This window comes from Callithrix jacchus, chromosome 8 (genome assembly GCF_049354715.1).
Source record: "Callithrix jacchus isolate 240 chromosome 8, calJac240_pri, whole genome shotgun sequence".
Taxonomy (NCBI): Eukaryota; Metazoa; Chordata; class Mammalia; order Primates; family Cebidae; genus Callithrix; species Callithrix jacchus.
In genome coordinates this window covers 53,850,448-53,872,872 of record NC_133509.1, presented here as the reverse complement: position 1 = coordinate 53,872,872, position 22,425 = coordinate 53,850,448, and the positions used below count along the sequence as shown (strand labels likewise).

The 22,425-nt window shown below is 37.1% G+C and overlaps 1 protein-coding gene across 1 annotated transcript in view; it reads left to right on the top strand.

Annotated features, from left to right (window-relative positions):
• Positions 1-20,772, top strand: part of KATNBL1 (katanin regulatory subunit B1 like 1) — a 58,783-nt gene extending 38,011 nt beyond the window's left edge. The window contains exons 2-10 of the mRNA XM_035259937.3: positions 2,284-2,414; positions 4,972-5,012; positions 6,635-6,914; positions 11,116-11,234; positions 12,414-12,464; positions 12,556-12,645; positions 12,994-13,083; positions 14,627-14,720; positions 17,426-20,772. Coding sequence (XP_035115828.1) covers positions 2,298-2,414; positions 4,972-5,012; positions 6,635-6,914; positions 11,116-11,234; positions 12,414-12,464; positions 12,556-12,645; positions 12,994-13,083; positions 14,627-14,720; positions 17,426-17,458 — 915 coding nt within the window. The 5' untranslated portion in view covers positions 2,284-2,297 and the 3' untranslated portion in view covers positions 17,459-20,772. The remainder of the gene's footprint in view (positions 1-2,283; positions 2,415-4,971; positions 5,013-6,634; positions 6,915-11,115; positions 11,235-12,413; positions 12,465-12,555; positions 12,646-12,993; positions 13,084-14,626; positions 14,721-17,425) is intronic.
• The last annotated feature ends 1,653 nt before the right edge of the window (positions 20,773-22,425 follow it).

Here is a 22,425-nt window from a genome sequence, read left to right as displayed (position 1 = left end):
TCTTTGTCCTCATGGGTTTTATGTTTTTACAAACCTTTTGTTGTCATTTTAATGGAGTTTTAGGGAAGGTTAGAGGTAATTGCATGTGTTCAATCCATTATCTTTTAAACTAAAAGTCCCTTTTTTTGGGGGGGAAAAAAAGCTTACCTTGTAGCATTGTGGACAAGACCCTTTATGATCTAACTTCTCTCTGGCCTCATTTCTCATTCTATGGCAAGTGGCCCCTAGCCTAAGCTCCAGCCACAAGTATCTACTTAAGAGATTGCCAAACAAATAATGTTGCTTCATGCCTGTCAGTTCTGCACATGCTATTTCCTCAGGGTGCAGTTTCTACTTTAAGACTCTTCTTGGTTAAACTTTGCTGATTTGTCTGGATGTCCTTCTGTGAAGGTACTTACTATATTATTGCAGTTATTTATCTGCGTTTCAAAAAATCTCACTCTACAGGTTTCTTAACCTGGGGTACAGGTGAAAGTGCTGTGCATTGATTAGCTGTAAGTCATCTTAGAAAATGCTGAAATTATTTGTAAAATTTCATGTATATGTTCATATTTTTGGAGAATTCAGAATATGCATCAGAAATAGTTATGGAGCTTTTTAAAAATCTAATTGCTTTGGGCTCAACTGCAGAGAGACATACTGAGTTATAGTCTCTTAAGTTTAGGCTTACAAAAATGCATTTTTAAAAAGTCTCCTTAATGATTCTTTAGAACAGGATCTCTGAGCATCATCCACATTAATGCCAGGGCCTGGCGTTTAGTAGATGTTTAAAGAAAGAATAAGGGAGGAACTTATGTTCAGGGCATGACCTAAAATTTCCAGTGTGAAACCAGAGTACAAGTGAGAAAATCACAAATTTCCTCTATTATATAAATTAGGTCATAGCATTTATTTCCATCACTACCTCCTTTTTAGACCCTCTTTAGATATAATTAGTAAAATAGGAGAGCACAGATGGTTTTTTCCCAAGGTAGAAGGGAGCTTTGGAGAGCTGTCTGTAAAAATTAAATAAAAATTTAAGGATTAGCCATAGGACAAGACAACTGTATGTAGTCCAATTTTGGTTCCTTTTGTTGCTTAGGGTTGTATTTGATCCGGCAATTTGGCTGCACAGTTTTAGATTTCTGTACATTTGGATGTCATAGATACCACTATTGTATAGACCTGATTTCATAACCTGTGCATTTAATAAATGGCTAGTGACATGGAAAATGGGGAGATTAATGTGTTGCTTTGGCAAAAAAAAAAAATACATAAAATATTAGTATTTTATGGTTCCAACTAAAGAATGAGGTTAGGCTGGGCACGGTGGCAAATGCCTGTAATTCCAGCACTTAGGGAGGCCAGGGTGGATGGATTAAGAATAGCCCGACCAACATAGTCGGCTAATAGCCATTCCTGCTTAAAAAAAAAAAGATACAAAATTAGCTGGGCATGGTGGCGCATGCCTGTAATCCCATCTACTTGGGAGGCTGAGGCAGGAGAATTGTTTGAACCCAGGAGCTAGAGGTTGCAGTAAGCCAAGATCATGCCATTGCATTCCAGCCCTGGCAACGAGAGCAAAACTCTATTTAAAAAAAAAAAAGGAAAAGAATGACGACAGATCTTTAATTTCTTGGAATTCCTTGCCTTGTGCTTCCTTTATGTTTAAGGTTTTAAAAAATGTGGAGGCTGAGCGTGGCGTCTCACGCCTATAATCCCAGCTCTTAGGAAAGCAGAGGCAGGAAGATAGCTTGAGCCTAGGAGTTTGAGACCTGCCTGGGCAGTATAGTGAGACCCCATTCTTCACAAAAGGAAAAAAAAAAGACAAAAATAAAGTGTAAAAAATGTGTAAATTTGGGGCCAGCGTGGTGGCTCACGCCTGTAATCCAAGCCTTTGGAGGCCAAGGTGGGCGGATCACCTGAGGTCGGGAGTTCAAGACCAGCCTGACCAACATGGTGAAACCCCATCTTTTAAAAAAAAAAGTGTAAATTAAAGTGGTGCCCTCTGCCTTTTTTATATAGCATGGTGCTATTATTGTATGTTTGTATGTATGTTAAAAAAGGATCAGGCTCGGTCCAGACATGGTGGCTCACACCTGTAATCCCAGCCCTTTGGGAGGCTGAGGCAGGCAGATCACAAGGTCAGGAGTTTGAGATCAGCATGGCCAACACAGTGAAACTCTGTATCTACTAAAAATTCAAAAATTAGCCGGGTATGGTAACACGAGCCTATAGTCCCAGCCACATGTGAGATTGAGCTCTTTTTGCTTTTTTAATTTTCTATTTTATTTTATTGTCTAGGTACTTAAGAGATTATGGCATCGGAAACCCACAATGTTAAAAAGCGGAACTTTTATAATAAGATTGAGGATCATTTCATTGATCTTCCTAGAAAAAAGATCTCTAATTTCACTAATAAGAACATGAAGGAGGTAAGTCCATGGTTTCTAGAAAACAGGTAAGACAATTTAAACTGTCAGGTCTCTAGATATCTCTAGTTGAATTGTGTAAACAATGGGAGGATAATAATTCTGCTTAATCTCCCAGAATTAAGTTGAATTGTTGAAGTATAACCATGATATTTCTTTCTTTCTTTCTTTTTTTTTTTAGGCCTTAACCATTCCATTATATTTCTATAAGCTCTAAAAAGTTTTTAGTCAGGCTGGGCATGGTGGCTTATACCTGTAATCCCAGTGCTTTGGGAGGCCGAGGCAGGTGAATCACCAGGTCAGGAGTTGGAGACCAGCCTGACCAACATGGTGAAACCCTGTCTCCACTAAAAATACAAAAATTAGCTGGGTGCCTGTAATCCCAGCTACTCAGGAGGCTGAGGCAGGAAAATTGCTTGAATCCAGGAGGCGGAGGTTGCAGTGAGCCAAGATCGTGCCATTGCACTCCAGCCTGGGCGACAGAGTGAGACTCTGTCTCAAAAAACAAAAAAAAAATTAACTGAGCATGGTGGTAGGCCCCTGTAATCCCAGTCACTTGGGAAGCTGAGGGAAGAGAATTCTCTTGAACCTGGGAGGCAGAAGTTGCAGTGAGCTTAGATCACACCATCACACTCCAGCCTGAGTGACAAGAGCAAAACTTCATCTCAAAAAAAAATTTTTTTAGTTAGTATACTATTTTGATATGATGTAATTTAAATATTTTAGTTTAAGAGTAGAATTTCAGAGGTGTTTTCTGTTTACTACTGTGAGGTTCATTAGCACTACTATACTTTCTTTTAAACCACATTCAGGCCAGGCGTGGTGGCTCATGCCTATAATCCCAGCACTTTGGAAGGCTGAGGCAGGAAAATTGCTTGAGCCCAGGAGTTCAAGCCCAGCCCGGGCAACATATATAATTAACTGAGTGTAGTGGCCTACACCTGTAGTCCTAGCTACTGGGGAGGCTGAGGTAGGAAGATTACTTGAGCTCAGGGCATTGAGACTGCAGTGAGCTGTGTTCACACCACTGCACTTCATTCTGGGTGATAAAGGGAGATCCTGTCTCTAAAATAACAACAGAAACAACAACAAAAGATATTAAAATTTAACTCACTTATTAAGCATCCTGTAAGTTGCAGTATAACTTGTGACTAGCACTGTGGAAAATAGGGAGATGGATATTGTATTAGTCAGTTTTCATTCTGCTGATAAAAACATACCTGAGACTGGGTTATCTCTAAAAAAAGAGAGATTTAATGGACTCACAGTTTCATGTGGCTGGAAAAGCCTCACAATCATGTCAGAAGGTGAAAGGCACATCTTAGATGGCAGCCGACAAGAGAATGAGAACCAAGCAAAAGGAGTTTCCCCTTACAAAAACCATCAGATCTCATGAGACTTAGTCACTACCATGAGAACAGTATTGGGGAAACCACCCCCATGATTCAATTATCTCCCACTGGGTCCCTCCCACATCATGTGGGAATTATGGGAACTACAATTCAAGATGAGATTTAGGTAGGGACACAGCCAAACCATATCAGATACGTTGCTTTGCCAAAAATAACTACATATGATGTTGTTGTATGCTGATTTAGGCTACAGAATTAGAATAGAGAAAACATTAATCTGAAAAACTTACCTGTTGAATTTTAGATTTGTTGATACCAATCACAAAATTTACATAACTATTAAAGGACTTAAATATGCCTCAACTATATAGTACAGTGAGTTCTGAGTTCCTTCTCAGAGACCAGTATGTCAGTATGTTCAGCTTCCTTATTCTTTGTTCTTCATTTTAAAGTTTAACATCCTTGGCCAGGTGCTGTGGCTCACACCTGTAATCCCAGCATTTTGGGAGGCTGAGGCGGGTAGATCACAAGGTAAAGAGATCAGGACCATCCTGGCTGACATAGTGAAATCTCATCTCTGCTAAAAATACAAAAAATTAGCTGGGCATGGTGACGCACACCTGTAGTCCTAGCTACACGGGAGGCTGAGGCAGGAGAATCGCTTGAACCCAGGAAGTAGAGGTTGTAGGGAGCCGAGATCTCACTACCGTGCACCAGCCTGGGCAACAGAGCCAGACTTCATCTCAGAAAAAAGAAAAAAAATGTTTAACTTCCACATTCTTTACACCTCCTTGCCTCTAGTTTCAGTAAACAACCCCCTTCTAGCCTGTATACTCACATTAATTTAGAGTCCTTAGTCATCCCTAGTCACCTGCTCTGTAACCACCCTTCCTGGTGAATCTGCTCACCCTTCCACTCCAGCTCATACTTCTGCTCTCTTTAAAATAGCTGATTAGAATTAGCTTAGACTTTTCAGTCCAACCCTAGCCAGTAGGGAAATTGACACAGCAGTAGGGACTAGCTGCATTAGGGGTAAGAAACCCTTCCCCTCCCTTGCCCGGTGTGCTCTTGTGACCACACCAGGCGTGAGTGGCACCCTTTGGAGAAGTAAATTGTCTTATTGAGAAAGCTTTTTGTTGGAGTATTGATTCTTCTTTGAGGCACCAAGCATTTGTTTCTAACATCAACTGTCTACTTTCATTTTTCAGGTTAAGAAATCTCCAAAACAGTTGGCTGCTTACATAAATAGGTAAGAGTTTCTTTAAAGTTTGTGGGCAACAACAAATATGAAAGCTGGGTAAAGATGATCCAGCTTTTTCTTTTTCCATTTTCCTAAGGATGACCAAAGGGAAAAAATAAGTATTCTCTTTAATCATAATAATAATTAACTTATTGTCAAACAGCTGCACTAATAAACACATGAATATTGTCTCTGCTCCTTACAACAGTCCTACTCTATAGATATCATTACCCCTAACAGTTAATGAGAAAACTTAAGATCAGAGAAGTTAAGTGATTTGTTCAGAATCATATAGCTAGAAAGTGGTAAGAATGACATTCATTTCTCAGATCCCCCTAACTCTAAAGGCACTTTCTACAAAACTGCTGGTTCTCAAAGTGTGATTTGAGGACTTGGAGGTCCCTGAGGACCATTCATTTTTCATAGCAATACCAAGACATATGACTGTCTTCATTTTCATTCTCTTGTTTGAGGGTACAATATAAGTTTTTGAGAAGCTATATGACATTTGATATCACAACAGACTGAATGGAGAAGCAGAAATGAAAACCCAGCTGTCTTTTGTTAAACCAGATATTAGAGATATATAAAAATGTAAAACAGTGCCATCTTTCTCAGTTTTTAAAAAGTTATTTTAAAAAACATGGGGTTTTAGTAAAATATTCCATGTTAATATGTAATTAGTCTATTTTTTGCATGAATTAACAAATTTTAAAGTTTGTTTTAGTTTTTACATGGTAAATATCAATAGGTAGTATTCACATAAAAAATTATTTTGGCCAGGCATGGTGGCTTATGCCTGTAATCCCAACACTCTGGGAGGCCAAGGCCAATGGGTCATGAGGTCAAGAAATTGAGACCATCCTTGCCAACATGGTGAAACCCTGTCTCTACTAAAAATACAAATATTAGCTGGACATGGTGGTACACATCTGTAGTCCCAGCTATTCAGGAGGCTGAGGTGGGAAAATCACTTGAACCTGGGAGGCAGAGGTTGCAGTGAGATCGCACCACTGCACTCCATCCTGGCAACAGAGCAAGATTCCGTCTTCAAAAAATATATACTACTTTGAGTTATTAATAATTTTTAAGAGTGCAAAGCATCCTGACACTAAAACACTTAAGAACCACTATATTAAACCGTGAGGTTTGCTGTATTGTGTTCTTCCTTACTCAAATAAATTAATATAATTCAGCTTAATTAAAATAAACTTTAAAATATTCAAACTTGCAATCTGTTTGCCACTTTGTTAGAAAAGATTAGGTGTCTAGAAAGTGTTATGATTTTCTTACTCTGAGAATGGTCTTTAATAATTCATTTTTAAAAGCATCTAGTCATTATGTCTTGCCTTCATTTTTATTTGGTATAAAATGTGATCCTTTCATTTGGTGAAAGCATCTAGTTATTATGTCTGCCTTCATTTTTATTTCGTATAAAATGTCTTCCAGATAATTTGTAATTTTCCTTTTACTTTCCTCTTCAAACTCAGAATTAAGATTTTTAAAATTCTATTTACTTCTAATTTTAGTAGATTACATTCACAAAGTATGGCCTGTTAACTCTCTGTTTAAAAACTTTTAAAGGATTTCATATGGTTCTTTTTTATTTAAGAAAATAATTTTTTTTACAGAACAGTTGGACAAACTGTTAAAAGCCCAGATAAACTTCGTAAAGTGATATATCGCAGAAAGAAAGTTCATCATCCCTTTCCAAGTCCTTGTTACAGAAAAAAACAGTCCCCTGGAAGTGGGGGCTGTGACATGGCAAATAAAGAAAATGAACTGGCTTGTGCAGGCCACCTGCCTGAAAAATTACACCATGATAGTCGAACATATTTGATTAACTCCAGTGATTCTGGTTCTTCACAGACAGAGAGCCCATCATCAAAATATAGTGGGTTTTTTTCTGAGGTAAGTCATTTTTCTGAGTCATGTCTAGTTTAACTTTGTTACTGTTATAATCTTGATTTTTTTCTTTGCCATATTCCACTAGCAGAATAATTTACCACCTATTGAATGTAGACTTATTTAAGTCAAAGTAACTCCCTGAGACAATTTTCTAGATTAACCATATTTGTTTTTTTTTTGATTAACCATATTTGAATCAATAATTTATTTCATTTCTATAAGATGGGATGAAATGCTTAACAGGCTGCTAAAAATATCCAGAATGACAAGTTAGCCAGTAGAGATTTAAAAGAAGGGAAAAGGAGAAATCTTGCCTAAAAAGTGGAGCACCAGGCTGGGTGCAGTGGCTCACGCCTGTAATCCCACCACTTTCAAAGGCTGAGGTGGGTGGATCACGAGGATAGGAGTTTGAGGCCAGCCTGGCCAACATGATAAAACCCCGTCACTACTAAAAATACAAAAATTAGCCGGGCGTGGTGGCGCACAACTGTAATTCCAGCACTTGGGAGGCCCAGGTGGGTGGATCACGAGGTTAGGAGTTCAAGACCAGCCTAGCCAACATGGGGAAACTCCATCTCTATTAAAAATGGAAAAATTAGCCAGGCATGGTGGCATGCACCTGTAATCCCAACACTTTGGGAGGCTGAGGTGGGCAGATCGCAGGGTTAGGAATTTGAGACCAGCCTGGCCAATGTGGTGAAACCCCGTCTTTACTAAAAATGGAGAAATTAGCCAGGTGTGGTCATGTGTACCTGTAATCCCAGCTACTTAGGAAGAGTCTGAGGCAGGAGAATCACTTGATCCTGAGAGACGGAGGTTGCAGTGAGCTGAGATCATGCCATTGTACTCCCGCCTGGCCAACGCAGCACTACTCCATCTCAAAAAAATAAAAAGAAGGAAAACATCTGTGGGCAGATCACCTGAGGTCAGGAGTTCAAGACCAGCCTGACCAACATGGTGAAACCCCATCTCTACAAAAGTACAAAAATTAACCAGGCATGATGGCGGGTGCCTGTATTCCCAGCTACTCAGGAGTCTTAGGCAGAAGAATCACTTGAACATGGGAGGTGGAGGTTGCAGTGAGCTAAGATTGTGCCATTGCACTCCAGCCGTGGTGTGAGAGCGAGACTCCATCTCAAGAAAAAAAAACATGTAGACCACCAAAGCCAGTTATCCAGACACATTTTGCTGGGCTCTCAAAATTGCCTAAAGCATAGTTCAGGCAAACCTGCTGTGGTTTGTTGCTTTTCTGGCTCAAGCAAAACTGGTTGTTTTAACAGGCTCAAAAGTATATTTGAGAGTAACAGAAGTATTCTAAAACTGGATTGTGATGATGGTTTCACAACTCTAAATCCACTAAAAACTATTGGATTACATACTTTCAATAGATGAATTTTATGGCATGTAAATTATACCTCAAGAAAGTAGTTTTTATAAAAATGTTTGATTGAAGCAATGGTTTTATAAAAATTTATAAACACATTGAGTTTATGGTAGTAAACATGTTTATTGTATAAGTTATAAAAAATAAACCCCAAGGAACATATTATCTATTATCTCAATCTTAATTATTGATGAAAAGCATTTTCTGTAGCAAACTAGCAGGAAAAAATCTTTTAAAACTAAAATTTTAATAAGTGTATATAGGTGAATGAAGGAGATTGTCATATTTAGGATAATAATTACAAGTAAATAAGATGAAAGAAAGGTAAAAAAAAAATAAAAGTACTATTAACTAAAACCATAATGAAATGATGTAAAAAATTTTGTTTGCCAGTGAAAACATTCTTACTTGTGATAATAAAATCCTGGAGTCAGAAAAAGTTAGTAATGCTAGGAGAAATAAAGGGAGTGAGTAATATCTGTGAGAAAAGAGGAACAAGGAAAATTTGACTTAATAGTGAATTATCATGGGCACTGGAGAATAGCGCCTTAGTGGTAAAGAGAATCATTGTTGTAATAATTCTCTCACAAATATTGAGGGCTCTATACCGTTGATACTTAATGCCGTTTCCAGTATCAGATGTCCTCTGCAGGCTCTGAGGATAGATTTGGTGGGTAAAAAACAGACACTGCCCCCTACTTTCAGATAATTATAGAAGTGATGCAGTACCCACTAATCAAATAATTATAGAAACGTTAAACTCTGAAGGAAAAGAACTTGTGACTGTATAACCTAGAAATCTGACCTAGGTTGGTTCTTTACTTGAACTGACCAAATAAACTTCTGAGTGCAAATGCCTTTTAAAAAAAAGTTTTTAAATGTAAAACCTCAAATTATAAAAATCCTGGAAGATAACCTAGGAAATACCATTCTTGGCAAAGATTTTATGACAAAGACACCAAAAGCAGTTGCAACAAAAAAAATTGACAAATGGGACCTAATTAAACTAAAGAGCTTCTTTTGCAGAGCAAAATGAACTATCAACAGAGTAAACAGACAATCTACAGAGTGGGAGAAAATATTTGCAAGCTATGTGTTCGATGAATGTCCAGTATCCAGAATCCATAAGGAACTTAAGTTGGTTAAGCAAAAAATGAACAACCCTGTTAAAAAGTGGTCAGAGGAGCCAGGCATAGTGGCTCACACCTATAATACCAGCACTTTGGGAGGCCAAGGCAGGTGGATCACTTAAGGCCAGGAGTTTGAGACCAGCCTGACCAACATGGTGAAACCACATCTCTACTAGAAATACGAAAATTAGCTGGGCATGGTGGCGCACTTTGGAAGGCCAAGACAGGTAGATCACTTGAGGTCAGGAGTTCAAGACCAGCCTGGCCAACATGGCAAAACCTCATCTTTACCGAAAATACAAAAATTACCCAGGCCTGGTGGTGCATGCCTGTAATGCCAACTGCTTGGGAGGCTAAGGCTCAGGAATTGCTTGAACCTGGGAGGCAGAAGTTGCAGTGAGCCCAGATCGTGCCACTATACTCCAGCTTGGGTTACAGAGTGAGATTCTGTCTCAAAATAATAATTTTTTTTAAAAAGTATCTTACAGCTGTGAGCCACCACACCCTACCTGCTTTTTTTTGTTTGTTTTTAAGAGATGAGGTCTCACTGTCTTTCCTAGGCTGGACTCAAACTCCTAAGCTTAAGTGGTTATCCCACCTCAGCTTCCCAAGTAGCTGGGACTGTAGCCACACACCACTGTGCCAGGCTATGCCTTTGTTCTTAAAAGTGAAGTTGGGGGCCAGGCACAGTGGCTCATACCTGTAATCCCAGCACTTTGGGAAGCTGAGGTAGGCAGATTACCTGAGGTTCGGGAGTTCGAGACCAGCCTGACCAATATGTAGAAACCCCGCCTGGGCAGCAAGAGCAAAACTCTGCCTCAAAAAAAAAAAAAAAAAGTGAGGTTGGGCCTGGTGTGGTGGACAGAAAAATTAGCTGGATGTTGTGGTGGGCACCTGAGGCTGAGGCAGGAGAATCACTTGAGCCTGGGAGGTGGAGGTTGCAGTGAGCTGAGATTGCACCACTGCACTCCATCCTAGGCAACAGAGCAACACCCTGTCTCTAAAAAGAGAGGTTGATCTGTTTTGACAGTGAAAAAATGTTTATATATTATAGGTAAAAAAGCAAGGTTCTGAACAATATAGGTAATTAATTTTTCAGTGTTTATATGTTTACCTAATTTGTCTTTGTCTAGAAAATGGTTTGAAAAGATACATACCAGTCTGTTAACTGTGATTATTTCTGCAGAATGATACTGGATGTTTTTGTGGGCAGGTAGAGAGTATTTACTTTTTATCTTGCATAGTTCTATGTTAAACACATTAGAATAGGAAAATGACACTTAACAATAAATAGATAAATTTAAATGATACCGCAACACTTGTCAGAAACTGAGTTTTTGTGGTTTTCATGCCATTCAGTTGGTAATGACTAGCCGGTATGTTTACATTTTTCTTTTATCCATGTTATAGTCCTAGTTTGTAGGTCATCTAAAAATAATTTTACAAATTATTGCATTTTAAAAGAAAAATGGAAGCAAGCAAAAAAAAGTATGAGTAAAAAGTAAACGGGTCTTAAACTTGTTCACATCATTTGTTTACTATAATCAACTGCATATTCCTTTTTTGTGGGCCAATAAAAGGAGTTGTCTTTGCATAATTTCAAACTATGTCTCCCAAACAATTTAATAAAAAAATAGCTTCATATCTTGTTTCGTTGTGCTTTTTAACAAATTAGATTATTGCCTTTCAGGTTTCTCAGGACCATGAAACAATGGCCCAAGTTTTGTTCAGCAGGAATTTGAGACTGAATGTAGCTTTAACTTTCTGGAGAAAGAGAAGTATAAGTGAACTTGTAGCTTATTTATTGAGGTAAGTTTGACCTTTTATCCTCTTTGTTCAATAACGTTTTTTTTCTGGGACAGGTCTTGCTTTGTCACCCAGGTTGGAGTGCAGTGACACAATCATGGCTCACTGCAGCCTCAACCTCCTGGGCTCAGGCAGCCCTCCCGCCTCAGCCTCCTTAATAGCTGGGAGTACAGGTGCATATCATCACATCTGGCTAATTCTTTAAAAACTTTTTTTGAAAGACATGACGTCTCATGTTTCCCAGGCTGGGCTGAAACTCCTGAGCTCATGTGAACCTCCTTCGTTTTCTAAACTGCCTATATGTAGCTTTAGTAGAGACTATTCTATTTAAATTACATTTATCATTCATCTAAGAATAGCCAAAATACAAAAAATAATGTTTTATCAGATTGAACAAAGCTGTTACCTTTTCTGACGCCATTCTTACCTATAAAACTAAGAGATAATGACATGGGAAAGCTAACCTAAAAATCCCTTTTAAGGCCAGGTGCGGCAGTTCTTGTCTGTAATCCCAGCATTTGGGGAGGCTGAGGCAAGAGAGTCACTTGAGCCCAGGGGTGAGAGACCAGCCTGAGCAACATAACAAGACTCCATCTCTACAAAAAAATAAAAATAATTAACCAGGCACAGTGGTGCCTGCCTGTGGTCCCAGGTACTTGGGAGGATCGCTTGAACCCAGGAGTTGGAGGTTACAGTGAGTGGTGATCATGTGACTGCATTCTAGCCTGGGCAACAGAATGAGACTCCATTTCTTTAAAAAAAAAAAAAATTAATACTCCTTTTGACTGGGAATTTGAAGCATTGCTTTCTTCATTGTATTCAAGTCTCTCAAATGTTACCTTAGGGAAGCCTTTGACCACCTTATTTTAAAATACTTATTTCTCCTCTCCCTATCTCCCTTTCCTGTTTTATTTTTCTCCATAGCGCTTATATCAACCTGCTATATATGTCTTGTTATTTGTTTATTGCCTGTCTCTGCCCCACCCCCAACCCCCACACTTGCTCACATACTGGAATGCAAGCCCTATTTCTTTGTTCATTGCTGTATCCACAGACCTGACTCATTGTAGATACTGAAATTTTTAAATGAGTGAATTTCTCAAAAGCAGTATAAATAATCATAACATGAAAATAAATAAGGAAATCATCTCTGAGGCAATGCTGTTCTTTTTATACTCTCAGGATAGAAGATCTTGGCGTTGTGGTAGATTGCCTTCCTGTGCTCACCAATAGGTAAAAACAATATTTTTCAGAAAAAAAAGTAAGATTAAAGGAGGTCAAATTATGGCCCATCCATATTTTTACAACTTGATATTTATTTTAGTTTACAGGAAGAAAAACAATGTATCTCACTTGGCTGCTGTGTAGACTTGTTGCCTCTAGTAAAGTCACTACTTAAAAGCAAATTTGAAGAGTAAGTGCTAATCTGAATCTTGATTAATTTTTCTTTTTCAACATCCTTGATTTTGTGTTTTGTGAGTACATAGTAGATTGGATTTCATGAGACTTACAAGATTTCTGTTGTCAAGAAGCTAATAGTACAGTTAGGAAAATAATATGTAATGACTAAAGGACAATTACAAAAGCATCTCTAATCAAGTTGCATGAAATACACTTTTGTGAGATAGATTATGAAGGTAATAAATTTTTAAAAGGGAAGAGTCCAATTTGTGTATGTGTTTTTTGGGAGGGAAAGTAACATCTCTTATAAAAAGTGTTCTTAAATGAAAAGCTTGAACTTTGTAACAAAATATCATTTCAGATATGTTATAGTTGGTTTAAACTGGCTTCAAGCAGTCATTAAAAGGTGGTGGTCAGACCTATCATCCAAAACAGAAATTATAAATGATAGGTGAGTATATACCTTTAAAGATAAATTCATGCTGAAATTTTCTTCAGGAAAGCTTGGTTAAACTAGGTAATAATTTTATTCTCTTTTCATCAGTGTGATATTTATTCTCTTTATAGATAGAAACTAACTTAACATACTGTTCATTTGTGAAAACCACACCTGGAAGTTGAATTACAGAGCCTACTAATCCACTGTATCTCTTCTTCTGGCACAACCCTACCCTTCATTTTAGAAGAAGAACACAATAGTGGTTTAATCTTCATATTCATTATATGAGTAAGAGAGGGAAAAGAGATGCCCACAGTAGAATAAGGAATGGAGGCGTCCTGCAGGGTCCTTTAGCCTAGACATGAATCTGAGAGTCCGGTGTTGGTGTTTACAGTTCTAAAAACTAAATTATTACTGCCCTGATGTGAAAAATGTTGGGCATTCTACCAGAGTATAGCCAGATTATCATGAAACCACAGAAAAATATCCCCCAACAGTTTCCTTAAAGTCCGTAATTTTGGGGCAGATACAGTGGCTCATGTCTGTAATCCCAGCACTTTGGGAGGACAAGTCAGGCAGATCACTTGAGACAGCCTGGGGAACATGATGAAATCCCATCTCTACAAAATATACAAAAAGTAGCCAGGCATGGTGGTGTGCACCAGTAGTCCCAGCTGCTCATGCTGAGGCAGGAGGATTATTTGCACCCAAGAGGTGGAGGTTGCAGTGCATCACTGCACTCCACCCTGGGCGGTTGAGCCAGACCTTGTCTCAAAAAAAAAAAAAAATCCACAATTTCTTTTCTAGGCTCTCAAAAATTTTTACTTCACACCCAAGGAATGTCCAAATGTTCCAAATGCCTAGTCATTTTCTTACCTGCTTTGACAGTTAAATAACCTTTCATTTTCTTTTTTTTTTTAATGGGAATCAAGAAATTTTATTAATTTTGGAATTGGAAAAAAAAATCTTTTGGCTGGGCACAATGCCTCATGCCTGTAATCCCAGTATTTTGAGAGGTTGAGACAGGTGGATCACCTGAGGTCAGGGTTCTAGACCAGCCTGGCCAACATGGCAAAACCCCATCTCTACTAAAAGTACAAAAATTAGCTGGGTGTGGTGGTGAGCACCTGTAATCCCAGCAGCTCAGGAGGCTGGGGCAGGAGAATCACTTGAACTTGGAAGTTGGAGGTTGCAGTGAGCCAAGATTATGCCACTGTACTCTATTCTGGGCAACAATAGCAAGACTCCATCTCAAAAAAAAAATATTTGTTTTTGTTTTTTCCCAAGAATTAATTAAATTGAAGGTGTTTGGGGATGTTATGTGAACAAACCTTTAAGTTTCATGACTGACATGTATTATTCTAAAAGTTATTTGGCTTTTTTTTTTTTTAAATTTTTCTCCACGTTCCAGAATGTTTTATTTCAAATAGCATAATTTTCTCCTGATAAATACCTGAAACATTTTAGAATGGTTTTTATTATACATATTTACTATGAAAGTCTGTATCTTAATATATTTGTTTTCTCATTTTTCTTCCTTTTTTTTTTTTTAAAGAAATATTCAGATTTTAAAACAACAATTAAGTGGATTATGGGAACAGGAAAACCATCTTACTTTGGTTCCAGGATATACTGGTAATATAGCTAAGGTAATACACATTTAAGTTTATAAATTAAACATTAAAAATTAGAAATAATATATTACTTTACATGTATAAATGAATTTTTCAAGTCTCTAGGCAGAATAATTTGGTACTGTTCTAATGTCTAAAGTAAGTTTAATATTTGCAAATGCTTCAGGTCCTCTGGGTATAACTGTGACCTTGGCAGCAAGCACAGGAATTAGCCATTGAACATGTTTCATGTACAGCCACTTGAAATGCTTTGCTAGAGGGTATTTATAGAGGATTTTAATTAGAGAAAAATATTTGAAAAAATTTTGAAAATCTAATAAGGACAGCATCAGAAAACAAGATGAGGAACTCAGGCAACTAGGAATAAGGACACAGTTAAGTGGTTTTGGGGGTTAATTTTTACTTTTGCTAATGTTATGCTTTTGAGAAGATAACTATTTAAATCACAGAGTGAATTTGATGTTGGTCTTTGTTCATTTGTCTCTTAAAGGAAAAAGTACAAATTGCTAGTTTGAATTTTAATATTTAAACTCCAGAAAACATTGGTAGTTAGGCCAGGCACAGTGGCTCATGCCTGTTATCCCAGCACTTTGGGAGGCCAAGATGGGCAGATCACCTGAGGTCAGGCGTTTGAGACCAGCCTGGTTAATGAAACCCCGTTTCTACTAAAAATACAAAAAATTAGTCGGGTGTGGTGACACAAGTCTGTAATCCCAGCCACTTGGGGACTGAGGCAGGAGAATTTCTTGAACCCAGGAGGCAGAGGTTGCAGTAAGCTGAGATCACACCATTGCACTCCAACTTGGGGAACAAGAACAAAACTCCATCTCAAAAAAAAAAAAAAAATAATAAAGCATTGGTAGTTAAAAAATAATTGAAGAAAAAATTGTTTTTAAGAAATTCTTTCACTCTATTACTCGGCATACTGCTATCATAAATGGGCATTAGCCAGGAATATAAAAAGCATTCTTTGGTTTTAAATATATACATATTTCTAAATACGAGGATTTATGTCATGGACTTAGTTACACGATTTTTCTTGGAGATGAAACAGCTAGTTAGAATTCAAGGGGGATAAATACAATTCTAAGGGAAACAGAGGCTTGGACAAACCTAGCTATTCTTGAGGGACAATCTGACTTCTACTCTAAGATCATAAGTTCAAATCTTACAGGAGACAGATGCTTTCAGGGAAAGAATCTAGCTGAGGGAAGAAAAGCAAATGGGAGTGATACCAACAGTGACCAACCAGAAGCTTATCTCCTTTAAAAGTGGCAGCCACAAAGGAGCTCTAGCCATTACTTATTGGAGACCATGGGCCCCAGAAAAAAAAAAAATCAAACAAAAAAATTTCTTGGATACCTTCAAAAAAAGAAGCAAAATGATATATCAAGCAAGTTTGTTACCACTGTGTGGGATTTTAGTTTATAGAATTTTTAATGATGAAAATCTTATAAACAAATCAATTTTCTACAAGGTTTTTGTTGTTTTAGGTTTTTAGAGCATACATGACATATTACCTTGCTCTAAATGGGTGTTATATTCTGTGTAGAAGAACTGAAAAATGATTGTTCCTTATGACTGAAATTTGCTTTCAATTGAATTTTTTTTTTTTTTTTGAAATAGAGTCTTGCTCTGTTGTCCAGGCTGCAGTGCAGTGGTGCAGTCTCAGCTCACTGCAACCTCTGCCTCCTGGATTCCAGTAGTTCTACCTCAGCCACCTGAGTTGCTGGGATTACATGCCTGGCTAACTTTTCTATTTTTACTGGAGATGAGATTTGACCACATTGGCCAGGCTGGTTTCAAACTCCTGACCTCAGTGATCTACCCACCTCAGCCTCCCAGAGAAATGGGATTACAGGCAGGAGCCACCATACCTAGCTGCAATCATAGTTTTTTTCAAAGGGGAGAAGCTTTATTGTGAATATGACCTTATTATTGAGGGCATTGTTGCGTGATTAAAAGTTCAGTGTGAAGTTTCTTAAGCTATGATGAGACTTTATTACAAAATTAAACCATCAGTCAATTTGTAATTTTTTTGAGTGTAGAAATTGAGAGAAGAGGGCCATGCACAGTGGCTCATGCCTGTAATCCCAGCACTTTGGGAGGCTGAGTTGGACAGATCATGAGGTCAGGAGATAGAGACCATCCCGGCCAAGGCAGTGAAACCCCATCTCTACTAAAACACAAAAAATTAGCCGGGCATGATGGCGCGTGCCTATAGTCCCAGCTACTCAGGAGGCTGTGGCAGGAGAATCACTTGAACCCAGGAGGCAGAGGTTACAGTGAGCCAAGATTGCACCACTGTACTCCAGCCTGGTGACAGAGCAAGATTCCTTATCCCCTCCCCCCCCCAAAAAAAAAGAATGAAAGAAATTGAAAGAAGAGGCTATTGTCAAGCTGGGCTCAAGTAAATATAGCACTGATAGTAAACAGCACTGTTAGAATTTCTGTGAATGTTAGCTACGAAAGCAGAGTGTTTGAGCATAGGAACCAACACATTCATTGTAGCACTTAGCAAATATTTATTGAGCACATATTATGTGCTAGGCCCTGTGCTGAACAAATGCAGATAAAAGCACTGAATAAGATACATCTTTTACCCTCAAAAGATCACAGAAGGAAACTGAGGCAAATTAAGCAGCAAATAAAGAAAAGAAAATGGATTGTTTATGTGTATATTTACTGTCTAATGAAATGTTTTTGTTTTATCCTCTAAGGATGTAGATGCTTATTTATTACAGTTACATTGAGAGATTTCATCTACTAAAGAGCATTTGGTTTTTCAAGAGATCCCTGAACTATATGATTTACAACAAAAAAAGTCTCGTCTGAGAACTGAACTATGGAAGAAATCAAAAGTATTTTTTCTTTTAAAAAGCCACATAATGAAACCACTAATGAAACTCCAACAATCTACTTCACATTGAAGTGGAAAGCAGCTTCAGCTTCATTGAGGTGAAAGTGCACTTTGAAGATTGTTCACCTTTGTTGCATTTGGGAGTTATATGGTTATTTGGTAACATTAAGAACTACTGGATTTTAATGCAATTCTGCATAAGAATATAATTTATACTATGTGAAAAAATAAGACAGGACTTATTACTAGGAACCACCAAGACCAATCATCATTAACTTTTTTAAGATTGTGTTTTATTAAAAAAAAAAAAAACACTTAAATGTGTGCAGCTATTTTCTTATGTTGAAAAGACTGAAAGTTTAAAACATGGAAAAATCAATATTAAAAATTTTTTGTTCACATTGAGATACTGTGTATGCAAAATGCCTTAATTATTAATAAGCCAGTGTGTTATGATACCAATATCTGTTTCAAAAAAGTAAAACCAACCATGCTTCTGGCATGATAAAATCATGGAATTACATCAGGGGTTTACATTCTTGTAGAATGTTCTTGAAACACTCTCTGCACCATTTTTAAACTTGAGAATAGTTTTAGTATCTCTGATATTTTTTTGCCAGAATCATCATGTCATGTATGTATGTGTTACCACTATCTAAGGAAAAAGGTGAATATGTATTTGTATGAATGTTTAACTGGAAATGTCGATGGACTTGGCTAATTTATATTCACTTTTTATTGTACATAGATTTCTAATATTTTTGATTTCTGTATCATTTAAACTTCCTTCATTTGAGTAAATTCACTAAATATTTCTATTTTTTGCTTTTCTAAATTCTGGTTTTATATGAATTCTAATTCTTTTTTCACTACATATGTTTTAAAGAATTACATACAATGATTTAGAATTGTTTACAGTTAATGCTGACCTTGTATTTTAAATCCAACAGTTTATGTCACTACCTCCTCTAATCGTTAGTATGATATGCCAGCAGACTGTATGTGGTCTTTTTTAAAAATACCATTTTAAAGTGTCAAAGAACCAAATTCTAGAATGTCTTAACAGCTCTAAATCTTATTTGTCTTGAAAATGATTGGGGTTTAATACCACTACTGGTGGTTCACACATCATCTGAGCAATTGATATTGTTCAGACAGGCATCTGAACAATTGATATTCTCTGCAGTAGCTCTTCAAGCACTTGAATGTAAATCTTTAGTATTTACCCATTTAATGACTACTGATAGGAATCTCAAGCAAATTTCTTGCTTTAAAATTATGTTTCACTGAGTTCTGGTTTTCTATAGCTATATTTTATATAGCTAGATATTCCTTACAGTGAGCATCAATTGTAGTAATTGGTTATTTCCTTAAGTCTTTAGGTTAAAATAATTTCAGATTCTTGCACTTCTGTGATTTGAGAGGTGAGTTATTTAAGAGGTAATTTTTCAGGACGTGGGAATTTGAATTGTAAACTTGTCATATCTGTGAAACTTTAACATGTTAAAATATAATCTTTCTTTGTGCTTATTCCTGTAGTTATCATCACTGTCTTATGTAACAGTTTGAACCAGTTAACTTGGTTGGAGGATTGTGCTAAAGAGGCCAAGGACAGGAGTTTGATGCTTTTGTAGGTTCATTAACTTTACATACATACAAAATAGTTTTATGGCTATCGATTGCACCTTCCCTCATGTATCCATCTCAAAATTCTAGAAGATGGTCTGTATAGCTTAGCATAAATCCTTCGCCTCAAATGGAAAGATTACTCAAATGATGGGTATATGTGATACTGTAGACTTTTAATCTAACATTTAAAATAATAGATTCAAAGTAAGATATCTAAAATACTATATAATGTTCAGTTGCAAAGTATTAAAATAACATTACATCAGACATCAGACATTTTCCACATTTTTCTCCGGGTCAGATCACTGACTGAACAGTATCTTCAAAAATCAAACTTCAGTAAATCAGACTTCAGCAAAATTAAGTGTAAGTACAAATGAAACACAGTAAGAATATGTATTATCTTGGTAACACTTATGTCTAAATATAGGTTTTTTTGAAGGCATGTAGATAATACTTTGTCTTATATACTCAGAGCTGTATAAGTCATCAGAGTCTTTAGCTTACAAAGATTGTTCAGTAGCACATACTCCTAATTTCTGTTCTTGGCCTGTGCAGTCCTTAATACCTACCTCTCTCAGTTACTGAATTGATTAGTATTAAGTGATTTTTAAGATTCTTGAATAAATGATAATAGAGAAATAAGTATTTTTGAACACTTCTGTTGCTAGTAAGCCCTTTCATGCTACAGCATTTTAATAACAGTGTTGATCTCCTGGAAGAGCCAAAGAAAGTGTTTACAAAGTTTTGGCTGTTGTATTGACCTAGATTAGGACAATTACTGTCTGTCATTGCTAATTTGTTGCTGTGCTTCTAGGCAGTATACAGAACTGAGGGACTACCCAAGGTCTCTATGCCTTCTTAGCCCTTTTATCTTAGATTTTCTATACTTGACTTTGCTAACTTTGCAAGTACAGGGGTAGGTAGTTTATTGAGGTGATGGAGGGTTATCAGATAATTTGCTTCTACTTGGGACAAAGTGGATGAGTTTTGTGATGAGTGATGATGATGAGAATAAGTGTTAAAAGTTAGGAAGTTAGTATCATTAGATGGTTCTTAAAATTAATATTTGGCAGTGATTTCAAAGGCAATTGGCACTGACTATGCGAATCTTGAGATGTGAGAATTGGGATGTAACTATCTCTGTCCATTTGAGGGAATCATAAATGCCAGCATTGAACTCTAAGGGTACTGAGGAATTAAATCCTAATGCCTTTAAATTTACTTGGTACACATCATGTCCTAACCTTAACCATGGTTGTGTGGGATCAAAGCTAGGTTTCTGACCTTTGAAACAGTAGTTTTCTCAAACTTAGAACATTTGTATATTTTGTCAAGTTGTTGATGTAATATTAATGGGTAACCAATTGGAGTGATGGTTATTAGCTACTGAATGCTGATAATAAAAGTCATATTTAAATGCTTACTTAGTCACTTAAGTTAGTCAAGGACTCTGAAAAAATAAGGTTTAAGTTAATAATTTCACCAGTCATTTCCAGTTATCTTCTTATTTAAGAACAAGATGGTAATGCAGTTGCCTTTGTTTATTTAAATAGAAAAAATTAAATTAGAAGAAAATGATCCAACTGGAATGGTGTATTTGGACACTACTTCTTATCTTTCAATATAGACTTTTATTTTTTTGATTACCATAGATAGAAATAGTATTACTGGACATATGTTGGTAGGTATTTACTTGTATGCTTTTCTTTCTGCTTTAATTTCAGATACTTCTAGCTATGAAAATTGTCATAAAACTTTGCAACACTCTATACCTCTCCCCCTTTTTCATTCTGTAACAGGATTATACAATAAAAATTCAGGCTGGGTGCAGTGTCTCATGTCTGTAATCTCAGCATTCTGGGAGGCTGAAGCAGGCAGATCACCTGAGGTCGATGAGACCAAACTGACCAATATGGAGAAACCCCGTCTCTCCTAAAAATACAAAATTAGCCGGGTGTGGCGGTGCATACCTGTAATCCCAGCTACTCAGGAGGCTGAGGCAGGAGAATCGCTTGAACCTGGGAGGCGGAGGTTACAGTGAGCCGAGATCGCACCATTGCACTCCAGCCTGGGCAACAAGAGCAAAACTCAGCCTCAAAAAAAAAAATAATAATTGATCCCTGAAGACTGTATGCTTTTGATTTGTCATCTACTTGATTGATTCAGTAATACCACCAACTGTAACAATAAAAGTAAGTTCTGCATGTCAGATATCCAGTATACTGAGTACATTTTCCAATGCTGTATTTAAAACTTATAGATACTATAATTTTCTCTGGGCCGAATCATTGACTTAATAGTATCTCCTAAAATGAAACTTTAATAAAGTCTAAGTACAACTACAAAAAAATATTTATGCCATAGTATTTTATAGACTGTAATTGGTCATAAAACACAAAAAGACATAGTTGCTCTGTACCAGTAATTTCATGAAAGGGGCCAGGGGTGGTGGCTCACGCCTATAATCCCAGCACTTTGGGAGGGCGAAGCAGGACCATCCTGGCCAACGTGATGAAACCCTGTCTCTACTAAAAATAAAAAAATTAGCTGTGTATGGTGGTACGTGCCTTTAATCCCATCTACTTGGGAGGCTGAGGCACGAGAATGGAGATTGCACCACTGCACACCAGCCTGGTGACAGAGCAAGACTCTGTCTCCAAATAAATAAATAGGCAGCCCCATAGGTGACAACATATTTTACATAGCAAAGCTTGTTATATATTATTTCTTTTATATACAGAATTATTACTCTCTGAACTAAGAAGTTTTCAGATGGAAGATGCCAGGAATTCAGATAAGGATTCAGCCCCCAGATACACATGAATTAGTGTTGATTCTTAAGCTTTACAGTATATTCTGTATTTTCATTTAGATTTAAACCAGGATTTGTTAAAAAAAAAAAAAAAAAAAAGTCCTGGACCTGGCCAGGACAGCCGTGACAATGTGGATTTACACCAAAGTTACAAAGAGTTAATCCACAGCATTTTCTAGGGTAAGAAAGAGTTGTCATTGGGAGTCCTGGAATACACTGAATCACCAGAATTACTTGCTTCCAGAACTATCCTATTGCGTTTATCAACAAAACCTGCATTGTGGAGCCTGGATTGGAATTAGACCTCATCTTCCAGGAGTCAAGAGAAGAGTTAGCATTCATTTACTTTTCTACTTCCATTTTTTAAAAAAAGAAATGCATTAACCATTTGTATACAATTACAGGTGCCTGAGGAC